Source organism: Apteryx mantelli, chromosome 30, assembly GCF_036417845.1.
Source record: "Apteryx mantelli isolate bAptMan1 chromosome 30, bAptMan1.hap1, whole genome shotgun sequence".
NCBI lineage: Eukaryota > Metazoa > Chordata > Aves > Apterygiformes > Apterygidae > Apteryx > Apteryx mantelli.
In genome coordinates this window covers 4,440,591-4,456,957 of record NC_090007.1, presented here as the reverse complement: position 1 = coordinate 4,456,957, position 16,367 = coordinate 4,440,591, and the positions used below count along the sequence as shown (strand labels likewise).

The window sequence follows — 16,367 nt, the reverse complement described above, 5'->3', positions numbered from 1 at the left end:
ATGGCGGCGGCGGCGGGAGCCGTGACGGCGGCGGCGGCGGCGGCGGCAGCAACAGCAGCGGAGCCGGCGGCGGCGGTGGGGCCGGGGGAGGAGGCGGGCGCGGGGTCGCTGTGCCCGGGGCCGCTGCGCCTGGCCCGCCTGCCGCTGGCGCGGGTGAAGGCGCTGGTGAAGGCCGACCCGGACGTGAGCCTGGCCAGCCAGGAGGCCGTCTACATCCTGGCGCGGGCCGCGGTGAGGCTCTGCCCGGCCGCTCCCCGCTCCCGCCGCCTCCCCCGCGGGGGCGCCGCTGCTGTGGGGCGAGCGAAACCCGGCCGGGCGGCGGCCTGGCTCCCTCCTCCTCCCGGGTCGTTTTTGAAGCTTTAGATGTGCTTCTCGGGCATTCGGTGGCGCTTTCAGCATTTGTAGGATGTTGACCCATTCACGTGGGTTTTTCTTCTAGTGTTTTTTGAGGATTTGAGAGGTTTGTTCCCCCTGCTCTCTCGTAACTTCCATAGCTTGTCCTGGCATCCATTAAATAGACAAAACTGCTGTGGGAGATGGTGGTAGCTCACAGCCCTTGCAAAGGTCTCCTGGAACATATGATTTTAGCAACTCTCCTTTCTGTGTTGCCTGTTGATTGCATGGAAACTTTCCAGGGACTGCGAGCACCAAATTTGTTCCTGTTCAGCCCAAATTTAGAAATGCTGCTGACAGAAACCTGGAGAAGCTAAAGAAGGGCTGGCTGGGCCTTGCTCTCCATGCTGGAAATACGTCTCCCTTTGTTAAGAAGCCTGCTGAAGTCTCCTGTCCTGGTGTGGTCAGCAACGCTCCGAGGTTGCAGCCGTCTTGGTGATTCAGGCTTGGCTGCGGAAATCCGCTGCTCCTCTGCAGAGCTCTCGTAATGTGCTCGGCTTGGTGTTGTGGCAGGAGAGCACCGGGCCTTTGCCGGGGCGAAACAGGGGAACCTCCTGCCTTCGTTGGGTCAGCGCTCTGAAAGCTTTGTGCCTGTTTTGTGTGGATTTCCTGCTTACCTTGGAGTGCAGGCCTAGAGTTTGTGAAACATAAGTCAGAACAGTGTGTACAGAGAGGGGTGTTGTTTTATTATTATTATTTTGGTTTTTTTTTTTTGTTTTTTGGAAAGTGTCTCCCACTACACAGGTGAGGTCTGATCCGTTGGATGTCTCTTGCTGTGAGCTCGCGGTGAGATTATTAGGAGCTGGCTTCCGCGCTGCGAGCATCATGCAAAAGCATCCACGTGCAAACTCCTGTCTCTCCCTTTCAATATCTTCCTGCAGTAACTTTTAGGCTTGCTGCTAGGCGTTTACTTCCTACAGCCAAGATACCGCTGGGTGGCATGCGAGGACAATGGCAGTTGCTTAATCCGCTTTATCCACCGAGTGCAGGACGCATTTCATCCTCCTTCAGAAAGTGCCCTGTGAACAGCTGATGAGCAGCTGGTCACCCTGACACGTTCAGAGGAACCATCTCTAATTGTCGAATTATCTAATACACGCTCAGCCTGCTCTCCTCCCTTCTTACTTCTCATGTGCATCACTGTCCAACAATAATTGCTCAATAATTTCGCTTGTTATTTTCAGAGCTATGTATTGGAAGGGGAAATCTTAAGATGAAGATTCTGGTTTCTTCCTAAAATCTTCTAGGACCTTTCTTTTTCCTTGTTGCCTGCAGAATGTTCTCTGCTTCCTCTCGCATTCTGTGTGAAACTCTCTTTCTTTTTGCTTTGCAGGAGTTGTTTGTTGAAACCATAGCCAAAGATGCTTACGTATATGCTCAGCAAGGAAAGAGGAAAACTCTGCAGAGGAAAGACCTGGGTATAAGACCATTTTTTCGCTCTCCTTGTCAAGGTGTTGTTAAGATGAAGGATCTGTCCCCCTGTGGTGAAGCAATCATAGGTGCTTCTCCTTTTTCCAAAGATGAGAGAGAAAAGGTTCTCTTCTACCAGATATTATGCTAATAATTTCACATACTACCTTCAGAACAAATAAACCTCTTTGAAATTGGTCACTGTAATGTAATTTAAATTCAAATACTGATATTTGTAGCAGATGCAAATATGGATGTAGGTTTATCTATGTTAATTATTATCACTTTGCTTTGCAGATAATGCCATTGAAGCTATTGATGAATTTGCCTTTTTGGAAGGTGAGTTTCTGCTTGGTTTAATTTGGTTTCAATATTTTGTGTAATCATCTCCTTCTTGGGAGAGGAAGAGCTTAATCATTTGCAGAACCCTATCTTACACTTCTTTAATAATTAATGGTGTAACTGGTTGTGTCCCTCTCCTCTCTCTGAGAGGTGAAATGCTTAAAAATCAAGTGAAACCTGAGGTGTGTACAACTTTCTAGCTAGATTTGTTCTTACTCTTTTGTGATTGTTTAAACTTTTATAAGTCATTGCATATTCCTTTGGCAGCTTGTAAACAAGTTGCAGTTGTTCATGCACCTGGATTTCTGTTATCTGCCTGATTCCCGAGACTACTTTTTGCATTATTAGGTACTTTGGACTGAGCTGGTCAGAGAAGGAGCCCTCTGGAGAAAGAGATGGCAGAGACGGACGCAGGGTGGAAAACAGAGGGATGAGAGTTTGAAAATAGTTCCTAGGATTGAGACACTGAAATGGCAACCATAATGTTTTGTATAAAGTTTAAGTTGTTGTAAGTTCATTATTTAAAATACATATTTTTTCATAAGTATTTTGTATGTCATTTAACTGTGCCCTGTAGTCATGGTGAAAAGTGCTCCCCAGCTTTCATCATGTCACGCAGCAGTTGCTCAGAGTAACTGTACCTACCTCTCTCCAGGTACTCTGCAGCAATACGAAGCCTTCTGTGGGGAGCAGACTGGGGGCTCAGATGTCCGGACATGCTTTTTTTTAATGAAAATGTATTTTTTCTTTGTATGTGTTTGTTTCTTAGCCAAACACAATTAAATTTTTTGTTGAATAGCTGTGCTGATTTCTCCTCTGTGTTGCGGGGGTGAAGGGGATGGTGCTCCTGTATGCACTGTGGCAAATGAGGTCGTACTTTGGAAAGGATGCCTTCTAAAGGCGTTTTACTTTTGCTAATCATTTCCTCAAGGCATCTGTCTCTGTGAAGCCTAGCTCTCCTCCAGGAACTGTGTGAGCTCCAAGAAGACTCGGTTCCTGTCCCTAGGAGTGTGCAGCTTCCATAAATTTCTGTGATCACTGCATCTGCAAGTAGTAGCATGACAGCTCTTGTAGCCAAAAATGCAATCAATACCCTATTTTGAATGCTGGATCAGTGTCAGATGCATTATGCTGCCACCACTGTTCTCCTGCTCTCTGTCATTCCTAAATCTAGGAAAAAAATTTCCCTGGGAATTGGATCTAGTCCCTATGACTTGCACTTGGCCAACTAGGTGCAGAGATCATAACTTCTGTAATTAAGTCATACATACAGCAAGCATTCAGAATATATTGCTGCCCTAGAGAGTGGTATGTGTGCAAAAGAGAATCCCTTATGGCACACAGGCGCTGTCTATGCCTCTCCTGATTCCAGGACTCAGCAGACTGGCACTTCCCTACGTGTGTTTAACAAGCTAGAAAGGAAGATGCGTCCTCTTGGCTCCAGGGTTCAGCAGCACTGAAGAGAGGTAAAAATGGAGTCTCAGGCCTCGCCTTGCGGTTGTTTTTGATGGGGAATGTGTTGTCATTGCTAATGTGGCTGTGAGTCTTACCGTGTTGCAGTCTGTTATCAAAGAGCCAGTTTTGGTCTAAATTCTGATGTCGGGCAGGGACAAAGGAGGGTTATCTCTTGATTAAAAAGGCCATTGAATGCGACGAGTGAGGTTGAAGGATGCACGTTCCTTTCAAATGAGGGGACTTAAAAGTGACTCCGAGTTACCGCAAACTCAATTAGTTTGAAAGTGGTGGTAAGAACAAAGACCCCCAGTGGAGCTACCCCAGGCTGTGGGCAAAACCAGTCGCTCTCAAGAAATGCTTTGAACTTTGTTCAAAGCCTGATCGGTGTAGACATGTTGTGGATGAGATGCCATCGCTGCTGAGCCGGCCTAGGTGTTTGTTCAGATCACAATCTGGGAACATTTGCTGGCAATATACATACCCATTTGTCTCCGAGCTGTTCACCTTCTCGCCTGCTGAGGGAGGGCCTGGTATAAGTATCTGGGACACTGGAGACCTTTCGGTGTTTACGTGTTTCCCAGGGTGCAGCTATGCAGGACCCGCTAGCCGTAGTGTTCCTCGCGTGGCTCTTGCATGGTCCTGTCTCTGCCAGTAAGTTCCTTTTTTCTTCTCGTCATCTCGTGGCTCTGCCTTGGGCTTTTTTGTAGGAGAGGCTTTTTTGTATGGATGTGCGAGCAGTTGCAAGGCTGTGTGCGCGCTTTGTTCATCTCTGATGGTTTCTGTACAAGAACATTGCATCTCTCCTACTATCTGCTGCTGTCTGAGCAGCAGCGGGATTGTGCGCACTCAGCAAATGATTTAGGGTTTGTCTCTGAGGAAACCACTGTGCACTAATCTTGATGGGGATTTATAGCCTGCGAGCTGCTTTGTGCTGTAGCTGATGCTTGAGTTTCATGTGAAATAGCTTGCTCCTTATATCCTAGCTTGCATTGCAGTAACATGTACGTAGAAGAGACCAGGGGACTGATGTCCTAGGAAAGAACACAGCTAAACACAGTCTTTTCTTAGGGTAATTAATCAGGCAGGATATTTAGCCTAACCGGCCAGATCTTAAAGGTCAAATGGGTCATGTCCTTTATAACTGCTCTAAATCTCTGTCTTACACTGAAGCCATTTGTTCAAGACAGCAGGTGTCTGGAGTCTTGTGCATGGAGCTCAGTGCCTCCTCCCAGCTAAGGCAGGAAAGTCGATGACTTATAACTGGGGTAACGCTGAGCTTGGTGGTTTGTGACTGCAGGTGCCGGAGCCATCAGCAGAGAGAGCGAGCAAAAGAACCTGTTTGCAGAGAGGAGCTGCTGCGGGAGACAGAGCTATTTCCTCCATGTCGGGCATGGTGAGTTCTCCCTTTGCCTGCAAGAAACCTGAATCCTTTAAACTTTCTCACTCGGGATCCACCCATCATCCTTCAGATGTTTCATTATGTTGAAATTATCCTAGTCTCTTTTCCCTTGGGAGATTAAGGACAGAATTTCCCTAGATATGCTGGGGTCTCCTCACCCCAATAATCCAACGTTAAGAACAATTTTGTAAAATAGGAACCAGCCAGTAGCCTGGTCAATAGGTCTGTTCATCTGCGTGAAACAGGCTTCATTTTCTGTAGCAGTGTGTTGCGTGTGGTTGAATTCTACATCAGGAAATGTGGCTGCATTCTGCGTTCAGATCCTTTTGGTACTGCGTAAGTTCAGGAGTATTATGGGCTTTTGGTTCTCAGGATTAATCTTGGAAGGAGTGTCAGTTAGAGGACAGGACATCCTTAGTTTACTGTGAAGAGAAAATAGGAAATATCTCCAGTTGTTCATCAAGGAAATCGCTGTGGCCTTCAAGAATAACAGGAAGAATAAAACCTTCACTGTTGCAGCCTTTTTGCACTTTTGAGCCACTGCAGGTAGAGCCAGCTGAAGATGTTTCCTCTCCCCTGATTTCTTCTGGCCCTGCAGAAATGCTGGTGGAAGGGACTCTGAGGGTGTAGCCTGAAGCACCATTTTGTGGATCAGGGTTGCTCACACAGTCCTTCCTGTATTGCTGTGGGGGTGGAAGAGCAGGGGTTAATGATGTCTTCAGCTGGCCGGGTCCTTTGCAAAGTGACCACCTGTCTGTGGCCTGGCTGTGGGTGAAAAGCATCCACAAGAATCACTGGGGAATGGCTGATATGCTGCAAATTCCTGCCTAGTTTACTGCTCGCTCGCTTCCCTGCTCAAAGAAATCATGAGGCAACTAGCAGCAGTTTTTGTCCAAATGCGAGTTTAAAATGTCTATACTTATTTTCTGCTGCAGTGCAGCACGGAGATGGTGGCTGTCTTGCACTGATTCTGTGAAGATCAGTGTTTAAATCAGTGCAAAATGAAACTTTTGCAGAATACACCATGTTTGCAACTCCAGCAGGTTAAAGCAAATGAATTAAAGTGCTATTGAACTGCTCAGTAGTCACTCACGGGGAAGAAAACTGGCCTTAAAATATGATGAAATGAGGATTTATGTCAGCCAGCCCTTAGAGTATGGACAACATTATTGGGAAAAATAACCCATTTTAGAAATATTTCCAGAAGAAACAGCTATTAGCAAATACTCACTGGAATTTCACAGACTCAAAATACAGCAAAGTAAAGTGATCTAAGTCCTGTCTGCTGTGCTCCCCTGTTCCCACATGCATCTCTGGCTGCACAATCCTACCTTCCTTTCTTCTGGCACTAGTGCTGCTGTGGCAATACAGCAGGTACAGGGAGCCGATTGAGCTGTGAAATTAGGATTTTTAGGGCCAGATTTGTTTTCAGCCCGATCAGCTCTGTGAACTGGTTCCTCAGGCTCTAGGCAACAAGAGTTGGGATATTCTTGCTTCCCGGAATCCACTGGGTGCCCAGGCACTCCAGTGTCTTAGTTATGTGTCGTTCAGTACCTTCAAGATCTGCAATTCAGCAACAGCAGAACATTGACATATTCTCTTTGCTAATCAATGTATTAGTCTGTTCTCACCCCGTCCTTTGTGCTCTCATTAAAGGACGTATAACCTACCATCTCCTAATTATTAATTTTGAATTGCATTGTTTTTATAGTGTAGTGCTCTTACCAGTCTGTTATGAAATGTTTTCCTTCTGATCTACAACCAGAATAAATGCACATATGGCATTTGTAAAAGGCCTCCTCTGCATGGTTTCCACGTGTGGTGGTCACGCTGAAGGAATCCCTTTCCCAGCCAGACTTCCTGAGGGTGAACAGTGTCTTTTTGTTTAGTGTTTGTGTCATGCTTTTCAAGACAAAGCCTTGGCTCGAGCCTGGGCCTCCCCAGCATCATGCAAACTGTAAGTAATAATCCTTTTCCAGGTCTGTGGCGATTATGAGTTTGTCCATCTTGTGTTTCACAGATGTCTCTGGCAGTCCTGTAAGCGTGGATGTTGGAAAGTGCAGCTCCAACTGTCTGTCCCAGCGGATCAGCTCCCACCATCCCGGCCTCCTGGGGCTCTCCAGACACTCCTCCATGCTGGATTTTCTTAAAACTAAGAAGGTGAGAAATGTGTGTTTGTGTCATCCCCACAGCAGGAGCAGTTGGGTCTGGGTGAAGGTCACACACTGGTGGCTGGGCCTCTGATTTCATATACGTTTTAAAATACCACCTGCACGCTTTCAGCTCATTTGCTTCTGCAGTGGAGTAAACCAGTCACTGAGCATCTTGTCCTGCCTCAGCTTACAAGCAGTGGGGTGTAGAAGTCAGACAAAAAGAAACTATCCAGCGGTATTCGAGACCTCATGGCAGAGAGAGCGCCAGAGCTGAGCTGGGTGCTGAGAAGGTGTATTACAGTACCTGCCTGCATGCTCGAAGCAGCGTCCAAGTGTATTTGTGGCCTCCCCTACCCAAGCAGTGAGGCTGACACGGTCACATCTGCTCTATAGGAGAGCTGGTGTCTTATTTTCAGAGCGGCCAGAGGCCCTTCCCTGCCTGGGTGAACAAAACTGGCCCAATCAGTTTATTTCATGATGCGTAGCAATACCTGGCCTTTGAAGTGCTCGTGTCATTCCCTTATCATGTTCCATGTGTCACTCCTAGAAGTGACTAGAAGGAACCTGTGCATTCAGGGACACAGCTATGCCCAGACTGTGATGCTCTCCTTGTACCAGGAGAGTTGAGGATGTCTAATGTCCCATCTCTGTCCTGTCTAGCGCCAGGATTTCTAAACCTGGAGAGGGAATGGGAACAAGCTTTGCGGGATGCTACACCTGTGTGTTTACCTGGGGGTCTGTAACTGTGAAAATACTGCTGTTGTCACCATTTTGGCACTACAGGTGCAACATCTTCCAGGCTGGCAGGTCCACGTTCATTCCCCAGGGCTGTCATCACTTTTTATGCTGGACCTAGAGAACAGGATGAATGTAGGACTGCTTTAGCCTTTACAGTTTGGCTGATGGTAGCAGGGTTTCTGGAAGTAAATGAGTTTGTTATAAATATCAAAGGCAGCACTACAGCAACACAGTGCTGCCATGCAGGGAGAGAGGAGTAAAAGCTGAGTCAGTTCCAGGTCAGAAGAGGTCTTTATAAGGGATCTGATGCTGAAAGTGGTTCTCCATGACTGTGCTTTACAAGTGAATAAGCCGCTTGCCCTCTTCTGTGCAGCTGCAGGTCAGACGTCCTGATTCACCCCTGTGGGCTGGAGCTGAGCGTTCCTGCTCACCAGGTTCCTGTTGTGAGCCCACCCGCGTGCACGTGGAGCAGCTCCTGCTCTTCGAAGGGGTCCGGGAGGTGGAGGTGATTGAAGGCTGTCAGTGTAGCACATGCCCCGAGGAATGTCTCCGTCTCCCGGCTCTGAAGACCTTCTTTCCAGACTCTCCCTGGGAGGTGACGGTTGACGTGGGAAAGTGCTCCGACCCAGCCTACAGTGCAGGTATGAGAGCGAAGGAGGGCTCCCCTTCCCCGAGAAATATGGGGAAGAGCCCTTCTGCGTGCTCAGCACCTTTTCTGCAGCATGAGAGCTCAGAGCAAGATCTAACAACGCTCCAGTCTGCTACTCAAAGCCTATTTGACTTACAAGGGAACGAGACCGTAGCTCATACTGTCGGGACTTTGGTTTTCATTTCCTCTCTGTTGCTGGGCCCTTATAGCGCAGGTCTGCAGGTGAAGTAGTAATTCTTTGCCTCTGTGCGTGGTTTGAGGATGGAATTAAAACCACCTCATTATAAGGAACTACCTTTTACCTGGAGATCATAGAATCACGAAACAATCCAGGTTGGGAGGGACCTTTGGGAGCCTCCGCTCCAACCCTCCTACTCAAAGCAAGGCCAGCTGAATCAGGGTGCTCCAGGCTGTGTCAAGGTCTGAGTATGTCCTTCCGTTGGCCTTCTGGCCACACTTCTGGTAATACTTCTGGCAAGCAGTTGGCCTTCACAGCAAAGGCACACCTCTGCTTACATGGTGTTCCCGCTGCACCTGAGAGCACGTCCTTAGGTTCTTGGTGACAGGGCTGCTTAAATTGCCAAACCGCTTCCCCACTTATACGGCCCTGGCCCTGTTCCTTCCCATCCTTTCCTAGTCATGCCATTGCGCCCACACAGCTGTTTGCAAGGCTCTGTGGCAAATTGGATCATGGAACTGTCCCAGCCAGAAAAATAACCTAATTGTAAAAAAATGCACTGAAAATAGACTGAAGTAGGGTTGGGACCAAGGGATAAATCCACAGCAGGATGATCCAGATAGGTTCCTGCCTGTTATGTTTTATGGTGAATATTGCATTGAATTTAGAAGAATGCAATGTAGAATGCTCAGTGTCTGGACTGATATCGAGGCTTAAAATTGGGAGTTTTGTGATTAAAAACATAAGCTGTTGCTGGCCCTAAATAATCCTTCCTTGTAGCTGGGAGCAGCAGAGATCCTTAACTAGTGATAACTAAGAAACGGGGTTTTATTTCTGACCTTCTGAAGTGTCCTTTCATCTCAGCATCAGTGAACTACATTGATGTTTCAAAAATCTCTTGGAAGTGGAAACTCCAAACTGGATGGTTCCAGACAGATCAAAACCTTCCACTGGGATAAAGTTGAAATAGTTCATTTTGACTTAATATTGTGTTGTCTTGTGAGTTATCCCACATATAAAATAACCTGAGAGTCAAGTCAGTGAAGACAAACTGATCTGTCTTTGTCAAAATGAAAAGTCTTACTGAAGTGATTTTCCACAATTGCTTGCTAAAATCAGTTAGTTCTCTTTAAACTTGTTGATGTTATTTTATTGGCATTTCTGCATCTGAAACCATCCTACTGAAAAGCTTTCGGGCAGCTCTTCTTGTGACATGACTGTGCAACAGCCACTAGAGAGGGGCAGAGCCCTGCCGTCCTCATGGGGACTAGGAAAGCAGCAGTGGGGCCTGAGCTTAGGTGGGCTGGGAAGGCCAGATGGGTGGCCTAGAGGATAGGAACTAGAGGGGCTTTGCTTTTGGGTGGGTGTATGATCATCTGAGAGCTTTAGGAGAGATCTGTACACAGGGACTCTGTGCTCCTGCAACCGTACAGCATGTGTAAACCTGCAGCAAGACACTGCAAAGGGGAAGGAAAATTAGGCAGTGTGAAGTGGTTTTTTCCCGGAGTGGGAGAATCAGTGGAGACATTTACTTCCCAGATGTGTGACTGGAAGGTGCAGGTTGATGGCTGTTATCTCCAGAGTGGTTAATGGAAGATGGCTCATTCAGTGATAATGGCCCAGGGCTGGGAAATGCGGACTCACTCCCAGCTTTGCCTCTGCCCTAGGGCAGGTCTCCACACTTTCCTTCTGGATATTCCCCTTTAAAGTCAAGCCGGGTCCAGCCACAGTGGATCTGGCGCCTTCTCCTGAGGCCGGCTGCAGATACTTTGGGGGAAAGATGGGCTTTTTCATTTCATATAATTGGGAAGCAACTGGCATCCCTGAAAAGACCAGGGGCACGGTGGACACCAGGGTGAATATGAGCCAGCAGTCACCCTCGTTGCAAATAAGGCAAATCACATCTTGGGCTACGCTGGGAGGAGGGCAGTGGGAGGAAAGGATCGGGCAGAGGCAAGGCAAATGGGAGACGGTGGTAAAAAGCTGTCTTGCACTAAGGGGTATCCGCAGGGGTTGATTGCAGCTGGAAGCATCGGCAACCAGGCAGGTTGTGGAGCAGCCAGAAATTTCACATGCAGGATGGGTGGACGTTTGCTCCCCATCACGTATCGTAAAGGAGTGTGGATGGAGTGTGGATGGAGTCTGACTGTCTTGGGGTGGGCATCAGCAGGAGATGGGCTGACATGCAGCTATTTACTTCGCTAGGATTAGGAGGAATTTAAAACACAGGTGTCTCAAAGAGAGCTGGTGACCTGCAGCTTCTTGGAGCAGCTTCACCCAAACTTCACACTAGATATTGGGCGTACAGAAAGCACCTTGCTTTGGTGACCAGCGTGGCTGATGTGTGCTGATGCTCTGATTCCCTTTCTGGACCCTCTTGTCTAAATCTCTGCTGTCCATTTCCAGTCCAGCCCATTAGGACGGCACAGAAATAACCCAGTAAGGAAAGTGGATGGTCTTCTGCTCATTCGCGTGTGACTCAGCCCTCTGAATCGGAGGAGCAGAGCCAGCGCAAGGAGGGCGTTGGGAACCCATGGCCAGGGGACAGGGGGGCCGGCCTGCCCCTTGGGACCGCGGGGTGCTGCTGCATCGACTCAGCTCTCTGGCCGCGCGCCGTGGCGGCTCCTTGGCCGTGTGAGCTGCTCGGAGGTTGGGCGGGCTAGAGCCACCAACAGGGAGCTGGCTTGTGCTGGGGACGGCAGAGCTGGCAGCTGGGGGGGGTCGATCGCCTTGTGTGCGACGGCACCCTGAGCAACTCCAGAGAGAAAGGCTGAACGGTTAAATGGCAAATAATGTTCCCCAGCTCCCTGGTGTGAGAGCACATCTCTGGAAAAAGCTCCCCCATGAACATTTTATGTTCAAAGACCTTCTTTCTCAAAGATAGTGCGTGATGCTTCATACCGTCTCCCTAGAGAGGCGACTTGTGAGGGATCAGATGTTTCTGCTGGTATTCAGTGTTTTCATCCGGAATAACCTCACTTTGCCCCGTGGTCTGAAACTGAGAGGGAGGAACAAAATCTATGGCTGAGGCCCTGAGCTGGCAAAAGAAATGAGCCCCAAACTGTTAACCGAGGAACCTCACGCAGAAAGCCAGCACCTTCCACACCAGGCATCGGGCGCTGGCGCCTGAGCCGTGTCTGCTCCGCGCGTCGGACCCGTGGGGAAGAGGCTGCAGCTGCAATGGCCTCAGATGCAGCTCCGAATTAAATTTCCTTCTCATTTCCTTTCAGATGGACTTTCCTGCCTGCCCACGAAGTTTAACACTGCTCTGGTCAAAAACCCAAGTGGCAGAGAGGTGGTTCGGACTCTGGAGAACTGTGAAATGAAGGAAAAATGCTATCGCGTTTCCCAGGTGGAATATTATTACGAAATTGTTCACAACTCTGCGGGACACAGAGAGGAACGGCTCAAGGTTGGTCTCCTACAGCTCGGCCTTCCCTCCCGCAGGCTCAGCTGGATCGCTGCATCAGCATGCTGGATTTAAATGGTCCAGCGGATGCTCTGATACAAGCAACTTCACCCAGTAGAGCTAAGCACACCCTGGCCACAAACTATTGTAAAAATCACACATGTAAATTATTCTACCGGAGAAAATGTATTTTACTGCCACCAATTTGTTTACACGCCAGTGCCATAAAGTAACAAACTGCCATTTCTTTGCAGCGAGAATTTATTTTCGAAATAATTAAGGAAACAGGTATTTACTTAAAATATGTCTTATGCTCCAATAGTAGCATTTCATTTCAACAGAAACTACTCCCTACTTCAAGACAGGTTTTGTGCACAGGTGCCTGTGGCTCAAAAAGCCCTGGTACACCCCCCAAATACTTCTCCCTACAAATTTGCCTCCCTTATACTACAAGACCGATGCCCGGGTGCCCACGCCGCTGCGGTCTGGCTGTGTATTGAGCCCGAGGATGCAGGTGGAGCGCAGCTGGTCTCCTGGGGTGTCCCCAGCGTGGTGCTGCAGGGGATTTTCATGCCTTTGTTTTGCAAATCTTTGCAGGAAATTGATGTGGGAAGGTGCTTGGGCAGCTGCTCCGCAGGGGATCCCTGCTTGCTTAGGTAAGCACAGCTGGCAGGATTTCGGCCTGTCCCCCCAGTAACTTCAGCGAAAGCCCTACGGCTATGCAGGGTCTCCGATGCTGCAGGAGAGTTTTCCCGGCACGTCTTGTTCCTGGACATGTCCGCACACATTCACGGTCAGGTCTGAGCTGCCTCTGGGAGCCTTTGCCGTTTCCATTTGTGTTGAGTAACGTCTCCGTGGTTCCCGGGCAGGATTCGGGAGGGTAACGCAGAAACAGGTTTTGAGCAGCGCTCGGAGCTCACCCTCTTGGACATTTCTAGACGTGTAGAGACTGGCTGCGAGGTCAGGGATGAAGGGGAGCAGCATCTGCTCCATCGCTCCGAGGGATAAATAACCTGCCCGCGATGATGCTGACTTACGCTGGCAGCTGGTTATAGAGCGGTGATCCCCCAAGTTCGCCCCCATCCTCCCCAGACACGGATGGGAATGTGGTCCTGATAGCGGCCTTCTCTGCGGTCTGGGATGTGCCGTTGCCACTACCCGCTCTGCCCCACAGCCTTTCCCGGGGGCTGCGGAGGGGCAGGGGCCGGAGCTGCCTGCGGGGCGGCCGGAGGGGGCTGAGGAGGAGCGGGATGCTTTCGGGCAGCCTGGTCCGGGTTTGGGGCGGGCAGTTGTTGCAGGCCAGGAGAGCGGCGCTTTGTGTTGCCCGCAGACATACTCGGCACGTGCGGCGTGTTCGGTGCCGGGAACGCGGTAAACGCAGAGGGAGGCAAATCTCACCGCGGGGAAATAAAGAAGCCCTGTTCTCCGTAGGCAAGGAGGGAGGAAATGGTTTGCTGAGTTATGCTGGGAGTAAGGAATAAAAACTCCCTTGTCGAATGTCCCCTGGGAGAGAGCTGCCTCCCTTCTCCTGCCTCCCTTGCCCAGGGCATCTGCCCTTTTTCCGGGTGATAAAAAGCAGTATTTTGGTACTGTTCCTACTGCCTTGTCCTCAGTGCAGTGTCCATTGGCTTAACAGGGTACCAACAGCTGAGGGCAGGGGCTTTTTGATCCACATTTGTCACCTGAAACGAGCAGGACCCCAGACTGCGGCCTGTGAAGGCACGTGAGCTCGGGGAGCAGGCAGGAGCTGCCCCGTCGGTGGGGGACCCCGGGGTGCTGGGAGGGCCGGGGGCTGCGCCACCCTTCCCCGGGGAGTTACTGCCTTTGTCTCTAACTGCAGGGAGTCACAAGGTGGAGAGAAATGTCTGGTTCGGGGAGAAGCTACCTCCGGCCGCTGCGCCCCTCGCCGCTACGACGTGCACACGTTCAGGAGCCGCAGAGACCGCGTTCGCACCATCCTTGCCATCCGGCAGTGCAAGTGCAGGGGCTAGCGGCTCTGGGGACCGGGCATCGGGGCGTAAGTGTAGCCGGGCTCGTGCACTGCCGTGCCCGGTGTCCTGCAAGACCCCTGCCAGACTGTCTGTACTATATGTAAATGAGAGAAGGCTATTTTATGAATAAAAGATACTTTAAAACAGTGCTCGTATAAATCAACTGCCTACAGAATATTTGGCAGCTTTTAAAATAAGCATCATGGGCAATTCGCAGCTCCTTGGGGCGCCGCTGTTCGGCTCCCTGGCCCATCGACCTGCGCAGGCATCCCGGGATGAGCCCGAGTGCGGCGCCGCGGAGAGAGGATGTGGCTGTCTGGCACGGGCCGGAGGGCGTTAGGGGCCGGAGGGCTGCTCCCGCAAGCTGCTCCCATTTACAAAACCTGAAACAGGGAGAAAAGAAGGAAAGGGGGAGGGTGCGGTCCAGGAGAAGGCAGGGGAACATGTTGTGAGCAGAGGTGGGGATGGAGGTGTCCCCTCTGCAGTGCGTCTGAGCCCGGGTTGACCAGCATTATCCTGCGGGACGCACAGCTCTGGCTGGCAATCAGGAATGTGCCCAGGGAAGAGGAAGGAAAAGATCCAAAGGATTTGAATAGTTTCCTCTTTCGATTAACTCAAGCCTGTGCCGCATTGCCTGCAATTGCCTCCCTGTGTATTCTGGATAATTAACAGCCCTTTCACCCTCCAAACATCAGGTTAGAATAAATTATAGATGCCAACTGGCCGAGCAGCCTGCAGCTTTTCTCCTAATCGTATTAGCCTGGAAGTGTCTCTGCCCTGCGGCAGTGGGGATCCAGACCTGCCTGGCCGGGCAGCACGACTCCGTTTCCGCCTGGTCTGAGCCCGGAGCAGAGGTGGGCAAGTGGCCTGGCTGGGGCTGCGGCTAGAGATGGATGGTGCCTGCTCCGCTCTTGCGGCTCCCCGTTTCCTTCCCAAGCTGCTGGGGAGAGCCAGTATCTGAGGGCCCCGTTCACAGAGATTTCCCTATTCACGGGTCAGTCTAAGATCTAACAGATCTAATCCTGCTCCTTTTATCTGCTGTGCTGGTTTTTAATGTACAACAGTAATTTTTCTGTTAAGTCACGGGACATTAAAACAAATGCCAAATGTGAAGAGTCCGCACGTACCGTATCAATGCATCTACCTTTATCAACCCAGCTTCTCTCTGGTTTGGGAATATTAGCAAGGAATTGGCTTTTATCCCATCATCCTGAGTTCGTAGGGTTCTCATAATATTTCGCTAATATCAATCATGCAGAAGATATCAGCAAATGCCCTTTAATCTCTAGGAAGCCTGGTTGTTTGGTTTTTTTTTAAAAAAAAGCTTAATTTCAATTCTGTTTCTCCTGGTGGTGGTGAGTTACTGCTAAACCACAACACATGGCATCGTTGCAAAAGAAAGAACTGCAAACCCCGGTACTGGTTATTCTCTGCTGGAAACGCACTTTACATGATGTTTTTCTGCTTGCAGAGCTTGTTTGTGCAGATGGTTACAGCGGCGCGTGCCGGTGGGAAATGCGGGTTAGGCTGCAGTCCATCCGCAGCCGAGGTACGTGTGCCGCACCAAGGGTCCGGCAAGCACCAGATGAGCCCCCCTGCCCTGCACGTTTGGTATAGGGACGAGTGGCCAAGACACCCACGTGCCACGAAGCGCCCGGCTGTTCCTCGCTCCGGCGTGGGGCCGCAGCGGGGGTTTGCAGCCTTGTCCAGCCCGTTGAGGCTGCACAGTCCCTTAGCCCGCGCCTTTGGATACACAGCCGTGAAATCTCCGCCTGGGCTTCCCGGGGCCCTGAGCCACCCAAGAGAAAACGATGCTGCTCCTGCCGGCGGCCCCGGCCTTTCCTCTCCCTCTTCGCTCGGAGCTGACGAATTCCTCAACACAAAGGTCCTCCTGTTTGTCCCATTAGTGCCATCATTAAAAACCAGTTAGTCTCCTAGGGAGAGCAAACGCAGCCCAGCCCAGGCCATGCCAAGGGACCTGGGCAGCCCATCCCGCCTCCGAGACCCCGCGTCCCCCTCCGGAGCCCGGCGCGCGCAGGTGAGCCTTCCTCCCCTCGCGCTTGTGTACTGGGGCTAATTGGCGAAGGGCGCTCAGCAGCCCAGCTTCGCACCTTGTTAGCGTGGCAATTAGCTCTCTTTACCTTCCTGATGGCTCATGTGCATATTTGGCTCCAATCCATCTTTGGGCCGAGTTATAAATGTGATGCTGGGGAGCCGGCGGGAGTCGAGTTGGGGCTGGGACAGGAGAGC

At 50.3% G+C, this 16,367-nt stretch overlaps 2 protein-coding genes across 2 annotated transcripts; both read left to right on the top strand.

Moving 5' to 3' along the window:
• On the top strand, positions 1-2,945 carry POLE4 (DNA polymerase epsilon 4, accessory subunit). Its single transcript, XM_067313085.1, has 4 exons — positions 1-231; positions 1,727-1,811; positions 2,101-2,142; positions 2,494-2,945. Exons 1-4 carry the CDS (start codon positions 1-3, stop codon positions 2,505-2,507), a joined length of 372 nt encoding a protein of 123 aa, XP_067169186.1. The 3' UTR covers positions 2,508-2,945.
• A 1,245-nt stretch (positions 2,946-4,190) lies between these two features.
• Positions 4,191-14,243, top strand: LOC106498521 (uncharacterized). Its single transcript, XM_067313084.1, has 7 exons — positions 4,191-4,251; positions 4,898-4,993; positions 7,020-7,159; positions 8,264-8,531; positions 11,948-12,129; positions 12,724-12,782; positions 13,967-14,243. Exons 1-7 carry the CDS (start codon positions 4,191-4,193, stop codon positions 14,115-14,117), a joined length of 957 nt encoding a protein of 318 aa, XP_067169185.1. The 3' UTR covers positions 14,118-14,243.
• The last annotated feature ends 2,124 nt before the right edge of the window (positions 14,244-16,367 follow it).